General features: G+C 43.4%; 1 protein-coding gene across 4 annotated transcripts in view; it reads right to left on the bottom strand.

The window, feature by feature from the left end:
- The window catches only part of LOC124794701 (WD repeat-containing protein 47), a 699,296-nt gene that overhangs the window by 260,964 nt on the left and 414,892 nt on the right, over nt 1–23,440 (bottom strand). For all 4 annotated transcript variants that reach the window (XM_047258268.1, XM_047258271.1, XM_047258269.1 and 1 more), the window contains one exon: nt 584–745. In XM_047258268.1, the coding sequence (XP_047114224.1) occupies nt 584–745 (162 nt within the window). The remainder of the gene's footprint in view (nt 1–583; nt 746–23,440) is intronic.

Below are 23,440 nucleotides of genomic sequence, written 5' to 3'. Positions count from 1 at the left end.
TCCCCTTCATTTCGTATACTATTACTGAATTTTATTTTGTTTTGTCTAGATTTACAACCACAACACAGAAATGTGGGACATGTAAATGTGAGGGATTATGAACTGATACAAGGCAAAGATAAACAAATTTAATAGGTAATTCACCATCTACGACGTGGGCATGAAAAACGGAGAACAAATTCAGTTTAGGTGGAGCATAGGAAAGGAAATTGCACTCGTATTTTAAAATAGAACTATCCTGCTTCTACCTAACATGATCTATGGAAACAACGCAAAAACTAAATCTGGATGGTCACATGGTAATTAGAACCACCGCCATCTCGAATGCGAGTCCAATGTCTTAAGCACTGCGCCACCTCGCACAGTAAATTGTGTCAAGGGTGGTTCGATGAACACAACATAGATGACGGTAACTATATCTCCCACCGTTGCCGACTAAATATTAACGATGGAAATTTGTTCCACCATCAGTATTGAAAGAAAATTCATGTCTAACGTTATGTCTCCGTATAGGCTGCGGAAAGGCAGATGAGCATGACTAGGGTTGTGATTCTATGCTAGAGCAGCGGCAGCAGGTATTTACCTGTTGACCTCGTGGTGCGGCAGAGAGCCGTTGACGGCGACCCTGCTGGTGGCGGGCGGCGGCGCGTTGGCCCTGACGACGACAGTAGCGGCAGCTGGCGCCGCAGGCCTGCCACCCACAGGGGGTTTCCCCATCACCACTCCGCCAGACGCGCTGCCCCCGCTGCAACAAGCAAAACCCAGTTCAGCCACACGTCTACCAAGCCACTTAACACACGAAAGAAGTGCCAGCGCTAAGTAACTCGTCATACAAAAACTTCAGTGAGTACGTCCGTTACCTTGGCTACCTCAACCTGCAATATGCTAAAACCGAACATCTTTTCTTTAGGCTCACTTATAAACAAAACTTCAGTAGTGTGTTGTGTGTTCATTAATACACAAGAGGACTGGCTATACGAAAGAGGCGGGAGACAGTCCCTGAGAAGACGAGGAACAAATACGGCATCCGTTACGACGATCTATGTTCAAACAAATGGTTTCCATGCTACAAGTCATATCTGTTAATATGACACAGCTTCCAAGTCCCATGTGAAGTGGAGGAGCGGTTTGATGTGATTCCCAATGGCATTTATGCACACGTCGTAATATGTAGTTACACAATATTTCCAAAACACTAGTCTGTAGCCGAATGGAGGTATTTCAGCCTCTGTACTTCTCAGATGGTGTCTACATATAGGCTACATTTCTATTACAGGTAATGAGGTTCGACCACACAGCGTGCTACGCAATTCGACCGTCAAGTCCGATACATCGATCTAAGAAGAATGTGTCAGAATGCTAAATGACCATAATGATCGTTCAATATCGTCGAATACACTTCTTCGAGCAGGGCAGGCAGTATGTCCCGGAAGAGGTTCAGATACAGTTCGTTTTGAATCTAACTGGAGGAAAGACCGATTCCACAAGCCGGTGGTATTATGAAACAGCTTCCAGTATAGAAACTAAGCACTTCCGAAGGAATGTTTAGTAGACCTTACATATTAGGGATCGTATCCTGCGGTTTGTTCCGAATCACTCAGTATACATTTTCGGCAGTTAATGCGGCCTTTGCAGTGTGTAGAACACAGATGGTATATATCACTACAGCAAGAAAACTGTCCAGTACGTAAAATGTCTAAACTGGAGGGTTGGTTTTAATACCACAAAGCATTACGAAGTATCGCTCTAATGGATGTGATATGTCTTTGCTTTCCCCCGATAGCGGACTAGATTATTCAGCCAGTTGAAGGTTATCTACAGTTTAACGTGGAATCAGAATCACGGTTCAAGTAGGAAATTTTTACATAGATACAGTACGTCAGGACCCCGAAACTTGACTGAGTCAAACACACTTTGGGGAAAGGTGACGAGAACTGTATCCATCGTCATGTATGGCCAGAAACAAACTGCAGTAGTTCCACGGAGACAGCACGCAAGACCAGTATGTGTCACGTATTATGATCACTGACTGACTGTAAACACTGACGACTGACGGAAAAGTCAATTTCAGCCTTTCGAAATACACATCCACCACCCTCCTTACTGGTGATCACTGACACACGAGCACTGTCACGCTCTTCGACCTGAAATTACCTCGTTCGAGTCCTACTCAAAGAATCTGCATCAACAATACTTGTTCAGCGTAGGTCAGGAGAGTGGTGGCATACAGATTCTCGTCATAAGACTGAGTGCAAATGTCCTAGGTTTGATTCCTAATCGCGGTGTAGTCTATACGGACTAAGAGCGTGTGACTCCTAATGGTAATGACTCTGACGGCCGACGTATGCAATCTTCGGCGCTATGTACGTAACTCTCATTTCTACAAGCATCATCGACACAACGTGTTGTGGCTGAGATAAGGGCGTTTAAGCAGGTAATTATATATCGCATACATTGGTCAGATGAAGACACCTACGATAGATTTTACCAAGAGAAAAGATGGTGGATTTTTCCAGTCAGCAGCGGATAACAGCAACCAGCCGATAACTTTCCTGAACACCTTTCTTAATGGCATTATTTATACGTGAAATAACATGCCTGTTGTACAGTGAAAGATGTGAATCTTCATTCCCCGTGACAGATCTCGTGCATTTAGTTACAGATTTTAGATAATTTTCCACGTCCTATTACGTAAACGTTGGGTTGGTTCGGCATATCCATCTCAGTTAGCAACACGCATACACATTAGTAAAACACGAAGGGTAGACACTGCACGTTAATAAGCTGGTCGTGTGCACGAATTATCTTCTTGCCTCGATTTTACAGTGTGTGTGTCAAGAAGGCAATGGAAGAAGATGGAAAGTAAGTATAGATGATCTTGCCCAGTAAAGGTGGCGTCGTGGAGCCAGGAGACGAGTCTTTCGGCCATTAAGGTAATTGAAAACTCCAGACTGAACAAACAGCCACTTTAAATGAGATCCGTAAAATCGGAAACAATGCTAAAGAAAAATAGATAACGTAGTGACATTTGACCAGTTTGAAAAACACTCTGTATTGCTACGAGCACAGGAAATTGAATGGTGGGTGGAGATCTATCACAACGCAGTAGAAAATACAAGTGGTCACTGATTTAGTGATCTTAAGGACTCTGCAGTGCGTCCTTTAGATGATAACGCAGAAAATTTTGCTAATTCCGTGGGGAAAGTTATACGAATAACAAGCAGTGCTTGTTAAATGGTGGGTTGTTTAAAATTGTTTATTCGTTGCCCACACTATTCGGAGGGAATCAACCACAGAGAAATTCATAATTTGTCTGTACGTAGCATAAACAGTGAGAACAGGAGAAATTAAAGCGGCTGCACTAACATGTAACTACCGCAGCAAACGCTAGTAAAGTGTCTGGTTGACTTTGGCGGTAACGGAGCTTAATCGAATGAAGCAGGGGTTGTGGGGGTTAAAGGGACCAGACTGCTACGGTCATCGATCCGAATGAAGAAGAAATCGTAGAAGTTGACACTAGGAAAACTATCTTCAGGTTTTGTGCTAAGTAGCTTTATTTCCTCGTTACAGCATCAATTCGCTCTCTGTAATTGTCAGTAAAAATTAGGAGCTTTCTTCCCAGAGGAAGAGATGTATATTTATTCCTCCGACAAACTGCTTTCCTCAGCAACATCATCGTAAACATGAAATGAGCATAATAAAACAAATTCAGGCCTTAAAAACGTATTGATCGAACTCACGACAGCTTGTGGATATTTTGCTAACGCGGTGGTGCGTTATAAAACGCCCATCCTCCACGTGCCTTTTATCTTGTAAATCTCCAATGCGTCACCGAAAGCCCCGCTCCAGAAGAAAGAAAGGAAGTTACACGAGCTATATTTAGACACTTCCCGCGCCCCTCTGCTTCTTTATATACAACTGCCGCCATGCGGCTGGAGCAAAAGAAGTTCCGGTCTCCAAATTTAGGCGCCTTGGACAATGGGCCACTCCCTGATTTCCTTACAAAGTAGCGCTGAGATAGACCAAAATAAAACACACCTCTGAACATGGCATGCAGATTTGTATAATGCTTAACTAAAGAGACAACTTTAATGTGTAATGTGTTTTTGGTTCAACGCTGTCCTCTGAAGGATAAAACAAACGAAACCAAAACAGTGCGACGCTTATTCTAGGAGGGCTGGGAACTTGCCTAACCGCAATTTCCTCTGATACAATCTTGACGCAAAACAAACTTACGGTGTGTTGCAACACTTTCAAAGCAGAGTTGTTGCGCACTGATGTCTTCAAAGAAACGTACGAATTGTCGTGCTCATTCAGACATGGCATCTATTTAATTATAATGGAAAATTTTCCAAACGGAAGTTGCAAACCCCCAAAGTCATACGATGAACAAAGTGGAACGCTCCGGTGAAGCAAGTACTGGATTTAGGTTCACTGAGAACACATTAAGCGATATACCTAAAGGTGATCACCTTCCAAAATTTTGTTGCATATAAATCACCAGAATTATTAAAGTGTTTGGAATTCTTGTAAGTTCGTAGTGTGTCCACAACTTCTCGAGCAATCCGATAACTGTACTACATGTCAACTTCTGTTACGAAGCTACAACAGAATAACCTAAAATCGGAAACTGACACACAATTTAATCACCACCTACTTACTCTTGAGAACATTCCACAATTCTCAATCAGAAAACACGGAAAATTAAACTACATTGTTCAGAGACGAGTCGTGGATATTGATTTGCCGCATCATACTATGGACTACGAACATCTCCATCAGCTTGTCCTGCATTGGTAGCTTCCTGTTGACTCTGCGAGGGGGGAAAGCTACAGGGTATGGCAAAGGAGCACGGGAGTTTTGTGAACATCGAAATGAATATGTTTTTAAGCGTTACGCTCACAAAGGGTTAAAAGAACAAAAGGAATGAGACTGCTCGCATTACTAAGTATGTTCCATGGCGTATTCGTGGGCGCTGTTTCTCGATATTTAACTGTGTCCTTACGCAATGACAAGTTTATCCGAAATCGATCAGCTGCGTAGCAGCGGACGAGCAATTTACTGCATACCGTTCTGGCATTCCGCCAGAAGATCTGTGCGAGATCTGACCCAAGAAGAAACGATAATAGTGTTACACATTTGTATGCTTAACAAATATGTCCACTGAGGGAGGGATGTCTTCGAAGTATGACCAATGTTCTCCATTTCTACATCCGTTGCTTCCACTGCTTAGAACATTTATTTAATGTAGTTTCCCGTGATGCTGCGCCGGAATATCATCAATTTTTTCCCTCCTTCCAGCTGAACGGAAGAACACTACACGAACAGTATAGCAGAAAAGCTCTTAGCAATATTCCCGAACTTTCCGCAGAATGAGAAAACAGTTAAAGGTCAGAAAGACAGTCACCTCTAACATTCCAAGATACATAGTACCTTAGTAATACGTGCAGTCTCGTTTCTTTTTGTTAAAAATGTAAGTCCTAGATGCGAATAGTTATTTTTCCTAGGAATGAAATGTGATAGTTGCTCAAGCACGCACTCGTTCAACGCAGCTATGCACTTCATGTAAGCTGACAAAGATCGCACTAAAACCTTGGGAAGTCTGAGCACATGTGAGCAGTTTCAACAAAGCCAAGAGCCAGCCAGAAGGGAGCGTGCCGGTAACAGCGACACTTCGAACCCCAAGTTTTTATTCCGGTTCGGTCAATCCTGCAGTCTGTCGCATTCCAGAACAGCAACTATCGCGGCGACCTACGAACATTTCGTCATTCCATGCCAAGAAAATGACGCAGACAACTGTAATCAGTGAAGCACTGCAGTATGACTCATATTTTACGAGAAAGCCTTTACAGATCGCCGCTCTTTCAAAGAAACAGGCTGAGATACTATTTCAGGTATCAGTTATCCGCAATGCGTGAATATATGTAAGACACGAGAAAATATTTCATATGTATATAGAAAACGCACCGTTTACACTCATTAAGCTACGTTATATCAAAACAGAGAACGAAAGTTTCCGATTAGATGCTTACAATTAACGTGTTTTGAACGCGTAAGTAACGTAACCATCACGCTCTTTTAATGTTTCTGCTTTTAATCCCGTGACACGCGAGCTTCCTGATTTACCGTCTTAAATGATTGCCTAACCATATCCCCATAAGCTAAAGATGGGTAATTTCCGACCCGCTGTTTCAGGAGAGTAACACAGAAAGTGGTATCCTTCATGCTCGATGCTTCGCAGCATGTATGTATTTGATGGACATCTCGTTGCACATCCTGAACTCGGCATATCGAAAGTATTTATTCGCCAGACCGGCATCTAACAACAGAGGACAAACAACCTACGTCGACAACACAGCAACACTTTGTATATTCCGAATCAGAAACATAAGATTACTCACATACTGTACTCGTCACTACATCAGGCGACGTGACCTGTCAAGTTTAAACCCTTTATGGTTATAAACGATGTCAATCTACAAAACATAGGAACTCAATGAATATTTAAAATGTAATTACAGCTCTGTACAAAACCATATGTACACGATCAATATCCCTCGGTAACAGCAGTTTCTTACCTCTTCAGCACGCATCGTTGCGTGTTCTTGTTATAATGGCGTAAAACCCCGAACGCAATAAGAATGACCATCTGTTCAAAATAGAGTTAAATATTATGACACACAATTTCTTTTATCAGTCGTACGTGTACTTGTCTCACTCACACTTCAATATCCTATCGGAAACTACTGCCACAGAAAATATAGGACTCTTCGTTAGGGTAAGGAGTCTCATAGTACAAAAAGTAATAAAGCGGCCTTTCAAATGTTACGTGTGGCATGTTTTGTAAATATACTGAACAGCAGTTTTCGGCAACAAAACGTGCATTTTGCATTATCCGTACTTTTCGGAAAACCACGCAATCTCAGGAGTGCATTACCCTGGATAATCGACAGTTTACTGTAGTTCTAGTTAGATCAAAGGCAGCAAGGTTTTGTTCGAGATTTATTATGGCTTCGTAAAGACAAAAATCACATTCCAATTTCATAAAAGTGTGGCTTGTCGATGAAATTAGCGAATGGTTTCTGCTATTCCGAGCTGATGTATTGTTGCGAAAGTCGACATGGCATTAAGCGGAAATATATTGCGGCTGATCTCTGCACCCCGTATGAGAATCTATTCTTCAGCATCCATTACAACATCAGACACTAGATTCACTACAGAGAAGCAAAATAATATGAACTATATATGAACATGAAACGGAATACTAGTATCCTCTGACGAACAAAGAAGGGAGTTCCCACTCGCTCCGTACAGAGCTAGGTTGATTCAATGGAATACAAATTGGAAAGTTACAAAGAAACAGCAAACCCTAGGATTGCAAACAAACTGCCTCCAACCGCCACGAATTGCATAGTGACTTGCGGGGGTAAATATATGTAGATGTAGACACCGATCTCATGGAAGTAAGGAAAAATGCAACTAAAGACATTTTCTCATTTCTTTAGCGACCGTGAACGGTGATAATACCAGGGCGTGGGGTACTAATTCATCTTCTCCCCTCACGGGACACGAGAATGTTAAACTCAACGAAATGGCTGAGTACTACAGGACACGAAGGCCATCAAAACAAATTTATTCAATATGATCTATCACAGCAGTTTAACAGATGTCAATTCAATACTTTTATTTTAGCCAGAAGACAAAAGCACAAGAGTTCTGCATTAGCCTTCTCTGGACAGGCATTAATTTGTATGAGCTGCTATTAACAAAAGGAAGTACTTGGCGCATACGGCGAACAGATTTTACAGCAAGCTAAGGAAAATGAATGTTGGCTTTTATCCCAAACAATATGCGGTAGTCAGTCAGTTCCTTAACCGTTTGGTTAATAAACAGCATTAAATGTTTCACATGGCTTAGTCTCTGAAAATGTACAGCACTGAAACGGAAGTTCTACTAGTGAATGGAATGCTGACGTTGAGCGCTCACTCGACATCACGGTATCTTTTACGTTATATGATTGACGCCTGAGACGTCGGACGTATTTTCCTAAATTAGGAATTTGACATGAATAGGAAAACATTGGGTAGCTTACCCCCTGAAAGTTAGCAAGCACCACTGCTCTGGCAAACTCACTCTACCACTGCGTAGGAAGAGAAAATATCTTTTGCTAGAGTTTCAATATAAAAAAGTGACTCACTTACTGCACATAGAAGTACTTAGTTTTGAATTTTAAATACGATTACAGCAGATGGAAATTAATGATTGACGTACCAAAAAGGACAATGTTTGGCACAATATCTTGAACTGACTGTTTCTCTCTACCTCGTACATATTGTGTGTTGCGTTCTTATGGGTCTGCATGTATGACTCCTCTCTTTAAAATGTCTGATATTTGCAACAGTTTAAAGATTTTAGTTTCATATTTAGTCATTTGCATTACAAAATGTAATGTCTTCAGATGTAACAATATACAGTGTGTTTAAGACAGGTCTCAGATTGAAACGTTCTCATGAAAATAACTCACTGACTGCCAAATAAGCCTCGCTAGTGTAGTTCATTACATTGATATGCTTTTTTTACGTCATACAGCATTCGCATTATTAAACATTTTATTAAACAGTTTTACAACATTATTGGTTGACGTTATGGAATGTCTTACGAAATTTACAAAACAGGAAAAGTTTTTGCTTAAGCCATTTTAATTACAAAAACGTTTCATAACTGTACGTTCTTGCAGCGTGTTGTCATCTTTAGGTGCCTATTTATTGTTAACACATTATTCTACGCGGTACTTTATTCTGTGACGCTTTCCTACGTGTGCGTGTTAACGTGGCGAAATATTGTCTACTCTGATTAATTAGTTTGGTATTAACCAGTTAAAACCATCCTCTGTTTACTCTGAGATAAACAGACAAAATTGAGAGGATACACAACAACGTCACATAACAACTAGAACACCTACGAAAAACCATTATGAAAGTCTGTGTAACACAGAATGATATATTAATAATAATACGGGCAGTTGAAGGTCACACTGTTCTCTCTTAATGTCTCCTGCGAAATTAATCTTAGTAATAGAAGTGGCAAACAAAAAACGCGCTGCGTTTTGTGAATTTGTGAAGCGTTCACTCGTTAGCAATTAACAACTTTTAACGGTGAATTTATACAACATAAAAATTAACTTGTTCATCATTGTGTAGCACAAACAGGGGTAAAAATTGCTACAGATGTGTGCAGATACATCCGTTCTCAGTGCGGACCACTAAAGGGGCAGAATAAATAAGTATATCCTGCATTACATCTCAATTCGGCTAGTAAGCAGTTAATTTGTTATGAATTATAAAATTAGAATAATAATGTAAAAAAATCCTGTCTTGACCGAAATCAGTGTCAGGCATAAAAAGGACTTGGCTGCGAATAGGACGTCATGTGAACTGCAGTATAGTAAGCAGCAGATAGTGCGCTTCCGCAGTGCTTTGCAATTTTCAGCTGCCTATTTATTACTAATACATTACTCTATGCGACACGCAGTACTTTGTGGTCAGAATGATGTGCTATTCGTAGCGGATCATTTTATGTATGATGATGTATACGGTATTGAAACAAGTCATATGTTGTTAAAATTTCTTTTTTTTAAAAAACTTATGGGACTTAACTGCTAAGGTCATCAGTCCCTAAGCTTACACACTACTTAACTTAAATTATCCTAAGGACAAACACACACACCCATGCCCGAGGGAGGACTCGAACCTCCGCCGGGACCAGCCGCACAGTCCATGACTGCATCGCCTTAGACCGCTCGGCTAACCCCGCGCGGCGTTAAAATTTCTTTGCGATCGAGACAGAAAACATACTACGAACAGTATTGGGATCTCTTCATCTCAGTGAAGATGTCACACTTTCAGTCAAATTCGTATGAGATTTATGCAGTAATATTGTTCTTCCACCTCTCGCGGCCGGCCCGCAATTGCCCTCCCCCCCCCCCCCCCCCAACTCCTTTCACCGTCGCCGCTACCACAACAACATGAGGAACGACGGAGGAGAAGCACCACAATGGTGTTGACATTTCGCACCGGAGATGCGTAGACAGTAGAGGCACAGACAGAGGCAGCACTCACCAGGCTTTGCACGTCCCGGAAGCAGCGGGGGTGGGTGCGGCGCGGGGGTGTAGCCTGACTGGGGGCCGGTGCTGCCTGTGGCCGAACATGGCCAGTGGTGTCGGCGGCCCTGAGGTGTGCACAGGCCGGCGATGCGCGCGCGACTAGCGACTAGAGCCTGGGGACTGGGCGCTGCACTGCGCGGCGCCGGGACGTCACACAATCAACACAACACGGCCGCTACAAAAAGAAGCGCTGCACTTGCTGCGTCATTCGCCTCGCGAGATTCAATCGCTCGCACAGGCAAAACCGCCACTCACTTGGCGCGCTTTTTGTCTTCGGCAGCGGTACACGGCAGGCACGACCTCCACGGTCACGTCTTCGTCACGGTAACGGGACACTTGCTTCTGGGAATCGCTAGGAGCTAATCGATACATTATTGCCTGTTTTTTAATCACAACAGTTAGTTGTGCAAGCATTCCAGTCTCTCACACTGCAGTTACGGGATGTAGTTATCCAATCTCTGCATCAACACATTTAACTATGCTCCAGCTCATATCTGGAACTACACTATCTCTCATCAAAACTATCCAGATAAACCATTAGTGAGCATTAATACGGCGTGTGTCCACGCTTCGTCTTTTATGGAGGGTTGAACTCGACTGATTACACTTTCAGTCACGCACCTGAATGTCTGTGGAGGATGGCAACCCATTCCTCAAGAGCCGAAACCACAGAAGGCTGTGCTGGTGCACTTCGGTGTCTGGAGCGAAACCGACATTGTAACTCATCCCAAAGGTTTCCCACTGCGTTCAGGACAGGGTTCCTGGTGCTGTGACCAGACGAAGCTACTTTCGTCACGCTACAACTGTGTGTTACTTGTCTGCTCTGGGAGAATGCTCATCAACTATAAAACATGAAATATTACTTCACTTTATTACATAAATGAGTAAAACATTTACGTAATTTTGACATAATTTCATGCCATAGAAATACTGGACAATTTACAACTCTCATCAACTAGCAAAGCGTCTCTTGATGCACCAATTAACAAACTGTTCTCCTCAGGCACAATATTCAACATTAACGAAGTACATTTCATCTGAAACTTTAATGGTCACTGTCCTACTCGATGATGCTGACTGCTCAGCTGAGGTCTCGAACTGCGAGACGTCTTGCATTGCTCGACACTATACTGACCTCAACTCGTAGGCGCTGCTGTTGCTGAGAGGGGGGCGTGGTCTTCTGGAGCGCTTCCCATACATCGCTGCGGATTCTAGCGAGCACTGGCTAATGTCTGTGATACCGATTTGCCTTGCCGACTCGTGTGGCACCGCGATCTCTGGACGATACCATACCGGGAAGGTGGGTCCATTTCAGAAATATGACTTTTCTGGAGACTAGAAATCTACTCTGTAGGAATCAGCATGGGTTTCGAAGAAGACGGTCGTGTGAAACCCAGCTCGCACAATTCGTCCGCGAGACTCAGAGGGCCATAGACACGGGTTCCCAGGTAGATGCCGTGTTTCTTGACTTCCGCAAGGCGTTCGATACAGTTCCCCACAGTCGTTTTATGAACAAAGTAAGAGCATATGGACTATCAGACCAATTGTGTGATAGGATTGAAGAGTTCCTAGATAACAGAACGCAGCATGTCATTCTCAATGGAGAGAAGTCTTCCGAAGTAAGAGTGATTTCAGGTGTGCCGCAGGGGAGTGTCATAGGACCGTTGCTATTCACAATATACATAAATGACCTGGTGGATGACATCGGAAGTTCACTGAGGCTTTTTGCGGATGATGCTGTGGTATATCGAGAGGTTGTAACAATGGAAAATTGTACTGAAATGCAGGAGGATCTGCAGCGAATTGACGCATGGTGCACGGAATGGCAATTGAATCTCAATGTAGACAAGTGTAATGTGCTACGAATACATAGAAAGAAAGATCCTTTATCATTTAGCTACAATATAGCAGGTCAGCACCTGGAAGCAGTTGATTCCATAAATTATCTGGGAGTACGCATTAGGAGTGATTTAAAATGGGATGATCATATAAAGTTGATCGTCGGTAAAGCAGATGCCAGAATGAGATTCATTGGAAGAATCCTAAGGAAATGCAATCCGAAATCAAAGGAAGTAGGTTACAGTACGCTTGTTCGCCCACTGCTTGAATACTGCTCAGCAGTGTGGGATCCGTACCAGATAGGGTTGATAGAAGAGAGAGAGAAGATCCAACGGAGAGCAGCGCGCTTCGTTACAGGATCGTTTAGTAATCGCGAAAGCGTTACGGAGATGATAAACTCCAATGGAAGACCCTGCAGGAGAGACGCTCAGTAGCTCGGTACGGGCTTTTGTCAAAGTTTCGAGAACATACCTTGACTGAGGAGTCAAGCAGTATATTGCTCCCTCCTACGTATATCTTGCGAAGAGAAATGAGGATAAAATCAGAGAGATTAGAGCCCACACAGATGCATACCGACAGTCTTTCTTTCCACGAACAATACGAGACTGGAATAGAAGGGAGAACCGATAAAAGTACTCAAGGTACCCTCCGCCACACACCGTCAGGTGGCTTGCGGAGTATGGATGTAGATGTAAATTATTGTCTACAAATAACTGCATTACAGATACTGCTTAATGGCAGAGCAAAAGTAATGCTAATGCAATGAATCACCGTCTCCGAATCGTTCTTACAGTAAATAATAACGTAAAATGTGCTCACATTCTCCTGCATTTAGTTTTTTTTTATTAAACACAATAAGTGGACCAAACGAAAAAAACATCTTCATACCGTACCACCACCACCACCACCACAATCGCACTCCACTGTTGGCATTACACGTGATGGCAGGTAATGTTCTCCAGGCATTCCCCAAACCCACACGCTTCAATCAAATTGCCACAACACTCTGAACCACTTGTTTCCAGTAATCCACTGACCAGTAGCAACACACATAACAGCGCCCCAAGCGTAGCTTAGTATTGACAACCGAAATGTGTTACTTATGTTTTGCTGATTTCATGCAATATTCGAACAATTTCTTTTTATACAATCGCCAATGGTCTTGCTGAGGTGGTAACACCGGAGCCCGCCTGATCACCGAAGTTAAGCGCTGTCGGATTGGGTTAGAACTTGGATGGGTGACCATCCGGTCTGCCGAGCGCTGTCGGCAGCGGGGTGCACTCAGCCCTTGTGAGGCAAACTGAGGGGCTACTTGATTGAAAAGTGGCCGCTTCGACCTCGTAAAGTGAAATATGGCCGGGAGAGCGGTGTGCTGACCACATGCCCCTCCATATCCGCATCCAGTGACGTCTGTGGGCTAATGACACTGCGGCCGGTCGGTACCGTTGGGCCTTCCAAGGCCTGTTCGAACGGAGTTTAGTTTTATACAACCAACCTCGGCAATGGTCGATGGTCCCTGTCGTTCAGCGCTGGTTGTTCCCACACGTATCCACTTCACAATTACATATTCAACAGACGACTTCGACTGCTTTGGAAAGGTTGAAATATTCCTGATGGGATTTGTAACCTCAGGTGACATCCAGAGCTTAATTTCTGCCGGAATGCGGCGGAAAGCCGTTCTCGTACCACGCAGGCTATTTATTTTTAACTCAATGGAACAAGTCGGCACTGGATATTTAAAATAGTACACGTGCACTAAATCGCGCCGTCACTGTAATTTCATTCGGAAGGACGACGGTTCAATCCCGTCTCCAGCCATCCTGATTTAGGTTTTCCGTGATTTCCCTAAATCGTTTCAGGCAAATGCCGGGATGGTTCCTTTGAAAGGGCACGGCCGATTTCCTTCCCCATCCTTCCCCAACCCGAGCTTGCGCTCCGTCTCTAATGACCTCGTTGTTGAAACGTTAAACACTAACCTCCTTCCTTCCTTCCTTCACTGTAATTTGCCGCTGACACGTAATACAGGGACGTTCAGGTACAAATGTCTTGCTTATGCGTAGTAATAAATATTAACTTAATCTAGTTGTACAACTTCATGAGTATAAGACACACGGCGCTTAAAGCATTTACTAAACATCTAACTCTGTGTCTGATGTCACATCGTTTTCTGTTCCCCCCCCCCCCCCCCCCCCCTAACTCTTCGGGAGTCAGAACCGTACGCGACTCCAATGGGGTAATCATTATTTATCGCTAAATCTTTAATACTCTATTCACTGATATTGGACAAACGTTCACCGAGCAGCTATAATGCAAGTGTCTGAAAGTTGAAAACATCATGTCAGTCACGAAGATTACCGACTTGTGCGGATATGCATCGAGCAGAACTAGGGAGCACCACCTGTTGTTTGTATAAAGTCTTGCTGTTTTATTGTTTTGAATACAAGAAATTATGTTTTAAAAACTTTAATTTCTGAAAAATATTGTGTAAAAATGATTTCTCGTTATGAACTTTATCACAAGTTTTCAAAAATTGAAACCTGTGATTTTTGTGGCTGTGGCGAGGGTGGTTAGGGGGGGAGGAGGGGTTAGAGACTTATTCCTGAAGAGGGGCGTTCTAGCACCTAAAATTTCAGAAATTAAGCACTGGTGACATCAAACGTCAAGTCTACGTTAGAAGTTACGGAACTGCTCCTGACCGACCCATTCTGGTTCTTTGCTGACAACAATTACTCATCGTCTGCTCTCCGGACAATAAATGATCGATTCCCCATTACATAAAGGTGTCCTGATAATATTATCAGCTATTGTATATGCGATGCCTATGTGACTGGATGAAGTCACGTTTCTGTTCCAAGCTGCGGCCCGCATCCCGTGGTCGTGCGGTAGCGTTCTCGCTTCCCACGCCCGGGTTCCCGGGTTCGATTCCCGGCGGGGTCAGGGATTTTCTCTGCCTCGTGATTGCTGGGTGTTGTGTGCTGTCCTTAGGTTAGTTAGGTTTAAGTAGTTCTAAGTTCTAGGGGACTTATGACCACAGCAGTTGAGTCCCATAGTGCTCAGAGCCATTTGAACCATTTTTTGAACTTCGCTGCGGAAGCGTGAAAAACCTTAACCGACAAAGTCTTTGCCGCAGCCTGCTATAAACATCATTATATTGATTATGAGGAGAAAAACTTTACAGTGCCGACCGAGAAGATCACGAAACGTTGCTCCAAAAATGCCTGTAATTCATTAAGTTAATGGCGTGTAGATTACAGAAGGAGAGGGACACAAAGTGCCCAAAAGTTTCCATTTATGCATAAATATACAGAATGGAAGGAAATATTACTTCTGCAGACATTTCACAGCTTTTGTCACACAGGGCTTAATGGCTAACAAACTAACTCCCAAAAACATTATTCTATCTAGGAAACTTTGAAAAGTGCCGCATTCGTCGAATCAATGTATGTTAACGTCGAACCATGGTTTGCTATGGGTATACAGTGTAACAGATTATTAAGAAAGCGGTGAAGTACTGCTGTTCAAGTTGTTCATTTAAACTATACTTGAATTCACACACTTTACACAGTGAAGAGTCGCCGGCCGGTGTGGCCGTGCGGTTAAAGGCGCTTCAGTCTGGAACCGCGTGACCGCTACGGTCGCAGGTTCGAATCCTGCCTCGGGCATGGATGTGTGTGATGTCCTTAAGTTAGTTAGGTTTAAGTAGTTCTAAGTTCTAGGGGACTTATGACCAAAGATGTTGAGTCCCATAGTGCTCAGAGCCATTTGAACCATAGTGAAGAAATACGGCAAGGTGACTGTGTGTATGGGCGAATCTTTGCCGAACAAACGTGCCAATTGAATTTCTCAGACGTTTAACACGTGATGACATTTGATATGTAAGAGTATAGCAGCAAGTGTTGTAGGCATCTCTAAGGAACGGAGTGTGAAAGCCACATCACCATCGCCATCACCATAACCACGAACAACAATCACCCCACAGTGACGGACAACGTCATAATCACCACAACGAATGAACATCCAAATGGAGTGAACAGGAATGGTATGGTATGGTATGCACCGGGCGCTCTGCGGCTTCAGTTAGACTTGATAGATAACAAGTTCCGCAGTTATCTCTGAATCCTCTTCGCCTGTAGTTCTTACGACTAACTGCCAAAGTACTGGAGGACTTGCACTGAGTGTGGGGGAGATTATGTAGAAAAGTGATACAGCTTTGTGCCACTTCTGCAAAATAAATAATATTTTAAAAAATATTTAGGGTTTTCATTTGACTCACCCTCGTATTGTGATAATAAGCTGATATAATACGTTCTCGTTTAACAAGTTTTTATCGTCACCAACGGATCGCCAGTGGTGGTGTACTGTAGCTCAGATTGTGGCTCACTGGTTAAGTGGGTAAAGGTTAGCCTAAAGTTTCAATATCACATATTTTGCTTGCACTTACGACGTATAATGTTCTCGTGGGTACGCTCCACCATTCTGGTGTCTCCTTGGCATAATATTTCGACAACGTAGCTCGTCAGCATCAGGTGTTCCCTGACGTACTGAAGCGTCAGGTGGACATCTCTTCCATTCATCCTTCCTTTCACCTTCCTGTGGTCCTCGCTTCGGTGTCCGGTATGCCGTCCGCTCCCGAGTTCTCATCGCCCATTCCAAGCCGTTCTGCATGCGGTCTGCTGACTGGTGTTCAGGAGGTAGGTCAGTGGCCACTTTCCCTGCTTGTGGTTTAATTGAGCTTTCTGGCGTTATTTTACTGCTTTTAAGATACGACCTCTAATGATAAAAATTTTCTTCCAAATTAATATCAACCACTTCCCCAACCACATTGCTCCAGAACCTGACGATGTCAACAGGCTTATGATGTCGAAATATTGTGCAAAAAGACAACAGCCCGATAGTGTTCTCGTGGAAACATTATTCATATTTAAATCCTGGCGTTAATCCTCAGCCTAATCGCTTATTTTACCTCATAAAAAATGCTAGTCTTTGCAACATTCACAAATTTGCATTATCAGCTTATAAGCTTCTATGCTTCACGTAACTATACTCTGAAAAAAATTGATCCTGAAAATAGAGGGAATCTCCTTGAGCTTAGCATATCATGTCTGACCCCTTACACAATATGCTTCTTTCTGATTTTGTACATCATTTTGCATCAGTGGCTCGCGGTTTCTGTTCCTTTCTCTCTCTCTCTCTCTCTCTCTCTCTCCCCCCCCCCCCTCCCCAAAATCCCGAAAAGTTCATTAACGGGCACCTCTTATCAACCCACTGAAACATTCGATATTTATCTTGGAAGATCTGTGATGTCTGTCTTTTTCTCTTTTTTCCATAATCTATTCCTGATGGAGATATTGGGATTGTTTGGGGGCACTCCTGGACGCTTCTTTTGGACTTTCTTGGAGAACTTTAAACGTCTGTATGCTTCTCCGTACTTCCAGGCACTGTTCAATTCATATATCTCTGATGTACATCGTTGATTACGGAGGGAGAGAGAAACTGGCTTAGAGTGAATATAAACCAGCATGTTTTCAAAATAATATCTACACTCACAACGAATACGAAATTACGTCAGGTACGAATGCCTGCATTTACACATTTAGGCAACATCTTTTTCTTAAATAAATAACAATAATAATGCATGTAGGTAGTAGCTAATTTTCTAGGACGTTCCATTTCTGGGACTTCTGAGTTCTATGAAAAACAGTAACATTATCTTTCTCCTGCAATAAAAATAGCAGTAATAACAATAATAAAGTTTCACTCCAGCATCTTGCCACCTGAATCGAACAACATAAATTTGTTTCACTCATTCACAACAAATACTTTTCACTTGGCCGGCCGGTGTGGCCGTGCGGCTCTAAGCGCTTCAGTCTGGAACCGCGTGACCGCTACGGTCGCAGGTTCGAATCCTGCCTCGGGCATGGATGTGTGTGATGTCCTTAGGTTAGTTAGGTTTAAGTAGTTCTAAGTTCTAGGGGACTGATGACCACAGATGTTAAGTCCCATAGTGCTCAGAGCCATTTGAACCTTTTCACTTGAACTATTTTAATCCAAAGCTCACGTAACCACCGAACTGATATAAGAAACCTTTGTTATCGGCGCCGAACCGTTCGGCAGGCTACGAATTCAGTTATTTCTGCTGCACCGTCATTGCTTCAAGGAACTGGCATGTCATTTCACGCAGATTTCCTGTGAAAAGTGCCGTTGAACGGAGCGACACCAATCTGTGAAAGTTGCCGGACATTCTCCCAAACAAAAACGGTTTAGTTGTCAAGGAAGAGAAGCGCCATTCTAAGCTTGCTTAAACAAGTTCTCCTCTAAGTATTGCATGCTGTATTGTTTCATCCAAAGTAACACGTTACACAAGTGGGAAATATTACATCCAGTCAACTACCTGAAGTACCTGACGAAGTAAGTTGTATCTAAAAGCACAAGTACATCGTATTTTCACAAAGTTAAAAATAATAAACGAATAAAATATAACTGTCGTTTAGTTTCTGCTCAACAAGACAAAGCGACCAGTGAAGTGGTTTAAAGGACACAGAACAAAATGACGCTTCAGAAAGCAGTAAAATATGTCAAAAAGGTAACTACTTGATGCTAAATACCACTTTGCAGTACAGATCTCAGTGTTTATATTTTTTGCACATTTCCACCCATCGGAATGTCGAGCCGCCGATATTTGTTGTGAGAAACTGTGTAAAGTACTAATTGGGGTGTTCATATGTATATTACTTGAGACTGCAATGTTATGTTGCATGTTTACTTCACAGCTTCAGAGAGCTGAGGATATGGTCAACGAGAACATGGGCCAAAGATGCTGTTGGGTGTCAACGCCTTAGCGCCGCCGCCCCCCCCCCCCCCCCCCCCAAAAAAAAAATAAAGCTACAGCTGGCCGCAAAATTTTAAGACTGCTGTTATTATTGTTAAGGCCGGACCACACATTGGCGCTAAGAGTATCAGTCTAGTGTGTGGATTGATGAAACATAACTGCAACAAACGTTGGCCCCATGTTGGTACGATTCCGTTGCTTGTCGGTGCTTCGAGAAACATCAAATGACGTTGCGCTACTATCGATACGCCGACCACACGTCGGTGCCAACGTTGTTTGATTTCTGTTCAAAATGGTTCAAATGGCTCCGAGCACTATGGGACTTAACATCTTAGGTCATCAGTCCCCTAGAACTTAGAACTACTTAAACCTAACTAATCTAAGGACATCACACACATCCATGCCCGAGGCAGGATTCGAACCTGCGACCGTAGCAGTCCCGCGGTTCCGGACTGCAGCGCCTAGAACCGCAAGACCACCGCAGCCGGCTTGATTTCTGTCTTTGCCATTTCGAAACCTAGTTAGTTCGTTCGCTCGTTCGTTCTTCATCGTCCTATTTATTTTCAAATTGAATTCTTCGAAATGTCTCAGGAACACTGGAGCAATATTATTAACGCTCAAAACAGCAAATGCCCTCGCAGTGATCTGTACGTCAGACATGTTTACGTTGGCTCTATACGAATTCAACTGACTGTTGGCTAAAATGTGTGGGTGCTGGCCAAAAAATATTGGTCAATGTTGGCGTCAGCGTTGGCACCGATACGTGGTCGAAGGGTAAAGAATCAAAGCGCTGCTCCTTTTTACGCCTGGAGTGCGTTTGTAAGATTAATTTCTTCTCTCAAGAGAGTTAAACCAGACCCAGCACATCGAGCACGTCAAGAATTATATTCTGGACTTGTATGTTAATACGAGGTAAAGGATGTAGAAGAGAGCGTTTCAATGCTCAGACGCTGATTTAGATATTTCAGTTTAATTTGCGAAATATTTTAGAGAACAGTAGTGGAAGAGTTGAAAGCGGGTTAGTAGGCAACGTCTGAAAACTGGACCTTTTTTCTGGTTTGTATACAAGTGGCGAAGCCGTATAGGATTTGCTCGATATCTGTTTTATCCTTTTGAACAGAAAGCGTACGTCAGAAACTGCTAGAGAATTAGTAAGGTACAAGATTTTTTTCTACGAGTCTAGGCCACGTCAACAACAGTAATAATTTTGATGACTAACATTGGTCTACAATTTGTTAATTTTGCATGTGATTTTGAAAGTGGTGAATTAATAATAAATATTAACAAACAACTAAATAACTGAAATCTGACCAATCAAGACCGAAGTATCTAACTTCACTGCCAAAGAACAGTTAGGTTCAGATGGGAAAACGTTTTACCTCTTACAACCAGTGCAATTTTGATGTTTACGCGTTCCTTTGAATGTGGCAAACATTTAAACCGAAAAAAGATAAAACACCATCATAAGGTCATAGCAATCATATGAAAATTACTTTTAAAAATAAATCAAAACAAACTATATAGTTCTGGAAACCTTTTGAAGTCTCAAATACCTATGAAGATACAATCGGAAGAAAACAGCCCTCGGTCACTGTTTTAACGAATTAACCGGGTTTCAACACTGCTATAACATGGTCATAGAACTATGACTAAAATCGTATGATACAGAGCGTAAGTACAGAATCATCGTGAAAGACTGGCAGTACTTATATGTCATTTACAAAATAATAAATATGCCAAAAGGGCATTAGTCACAAAGATATTTAAATAAAAAATTGTGATGGCGAGCCACAAAGGGCTGCACGTTGCTTACGCGGTTACAGGTTGCAAACGAAAAAAAACCATGAAGATGTTTGAGACTTGATAAGGTATCTGGAACCATATAGTTTCATTTCATTGAAGCAACTAGGTCTGGATTTTTGATGGGATCTCCTATCACTTAATAAAACCAAGTCTTCTGGTCCAGAATGTATACCAATTAGTTTCCTTTCGGAGTATGCTGATGCATTAGCTCCATACTTAACAATCGTATACAACTGTTCTCTCGACGAAAGATCCGTACCCAAAGACTGGAAAGTTGCACAGGTCACACCAATATTCAAGAAAGGTAGTAGGAGTAATCCACTAAATTACAGGCCCATATCGTTAACGTCGATATGCAGCAGGATTTTGGAACATATATTGTGTTCGAACATCATGAATTACCTCGAAGAAAACGGTCTATTAACACACAGTCAACATGGGTTTAGAAAACATCGTTCCTGTAAAACACAACTAGCTCTTTATTCACATGAAGTGTTGAGTGCTATTGACAAGGGATTTCAAATAAAAAAAAGCGTCTCGTAGTGAAATTGCGTGCTTAAGGAATGTCGTCTCAGTTATGTGACTGGATTTGTGGTTTCCTGTCAGAGGGGTCACAGTTCGTAGTAATTGACGGAAAGTCATCGAGTAAAACAGAAGTGACTTCTGGCGTTCCCGAAGGTAGTGTTACACGCCCTTTGCTGTTCCTTATCTATATAAACGATTTTGGAGACAATCTGAGCAGCCGTCTTCGGTTGCTTGCAGATGACGCTGTCATTTATCGACTAATAAAGTCATCAGAAGATCAAAACAAACTGCAAAACGATTTAGAAGAAATATCGAAAAGATGCGAAAAGTGGCAGTTGACCCTGAATAATGAGGAGTGTGATGTCATCCACATGAGTGCTACAAGGAACTCGTTAAACTTCGGTTACACGATAAATCAGTCTAATCTAAAAGCCGCAGATTCAACTAAATACCTAGGTATTACAATTACGAACAACTTAAATTGGAAGGAACACATAGAAAATGTTGTGGGGAAGGCTAACCAAAGACTGTGTTTTATAGGCAGGACACAAATAAAATGTAACAGATCTACTAACGTGACTCCCTATAATACGCTTGCCCGTCCTCTTTTAGAATACTGCTGCGCGGTGGGGAATCCTTACCAGATAGGACTGACAGAGTACATTGAAAAAGTTCAAAGATTGGTTGGTTGGTTTGTGGGATTAAAGGGACCAGACTGCTACGGTCACCGGTCCCTTTTTCCAAATACTAGAAACACCCACAGAGAATAAAAACGAGTAAAAGAATAGATCACAGACGACACAGAACAAGACAAACTTAGACAAAGACCAGACAAGACGAACTAAAATCACACAGAGTGTGATGGTGGTTGGCCGACCATAGAAACAAAAAAGGAAAAGGCAACCACCGAGAAACGCATTAAAAACTCAGATTAAAATCGTAGGCCAATGGCCAGAATCAACACAAAAGAACATAACAAACACTCAGATTAAACGATAAAAACCCCCTGCCCGAATAAAACGTAAAACTAAGCCAGCCTTAGCAGGGTCATCAGATAAAAGGGCAGGGAGCGTATCAGGCAGCGCAAATGTCTGCCTGACCACAGCTAAAAGGTGGCAGGCCAACAAAATGTGGGCCACTGTCAAAGCCGCCCCGCAGCGACATAGAGGAGGGTCCTCCCGACGCAGTAAGTAACTGTGTGTCAGCCGGGAGTGGCCAATGCGGAGCCTGCAAAGGACTACTGAGTCCCTGTGAGTGGCTCGCAGGGATGACCGCCACGCAGCTGTCGTCTCCTTGACAGCACGGAGTTTATTACGCGTTGTCAGTTCGCACCATTCATCGTCCCATAGCCCAAAAACTTTGCGGCGTAAGACTGCCCGCAAATCAGTCTCTGGGAGGCCAACATCCAGAGACGGTTTACTGGAGGCCTCTTTCGCCAGGCGGTCAACATGTTCATTACCCGGGATACCGACATGACCGGGGGTCCACACAAAGACCACAGAGCGGCCGCAACGGGCAAGAGTATGCAGGGACTCCTGGATAGCCATCACCAGACGAGAACGAGGGAAACACTGGTCGAGAGCACGTAAACCGCTCAGGGAATCGCTACAGATCACGAAGGACTCACCTGAGCAGGAGCGGATATACTCTAGGGCTCGAAAGATGGCGACCAGCTCAGCAGTGTAAACGCTGCAGCCAGCCGGCAAGGAACGTTGTTCGGAATGGTCCCCTAGAGCTAGCGCATAACCGACACGACCAGCAACCATCGAACCGTTAGTGTATACAACGCCAGAGCCCTGATACGTGGCTAAGATGGAATAAAAGCGGGGGCGGAAGGCCTCCGGAGGGACTGAGTCCTTCGGGCCCTGTGCCAATTCGAGCCGAAGGCATGGGCGAGGCACACACCACGGCGGTGTATGCAGAGGGGCCCGGAAAGGAGGTGGAACAGGGAAACCCTTAGCCCGGAGAGAAGCTCTCGGACGCGGACCGCGATCGTACATCCAGCCCTGGGCCGACGTTCTGGGAGATGGACGACTGACTGCGGGAACAGGAATCGATAATTTGGATGCCCGGGCAACCTAAAAACATGGGCAGCATAAGCGGCCAATAATTGTTGGCGTCGTAACCGCAGTGGAGGGACACCAGCCTCCACAAGTATGCTGTCCACGGGGCTGGTACGGAAAGCACCAGTGGCAAGGCGTATTCCGCTGTGTAGGATTGGGTCCAGTACCCGCAGCGCAGATGGGGATGCTGAGCCATAAGCCAGGCTCCCATAATCCAGG

This window comes from Schistocerca piceifrons, chromosome 4, assembly GCF_021461385.2.
Source record: "Schistocerca piceifrons isolate TAMUIC-IGC-003096 chromosome 4, iqSchPice1.1, whole genome shotgun sequence".
Lineage (NCBI taxonomy): Eukaryota > Metazoa > Arthropoda > Insecta > Orthoptera > Acrididae > Schistocerca > Schistocerca piceifrons.
This window is presented reverse-complemented; position numbering and strand designations above follow the sequence as displayed.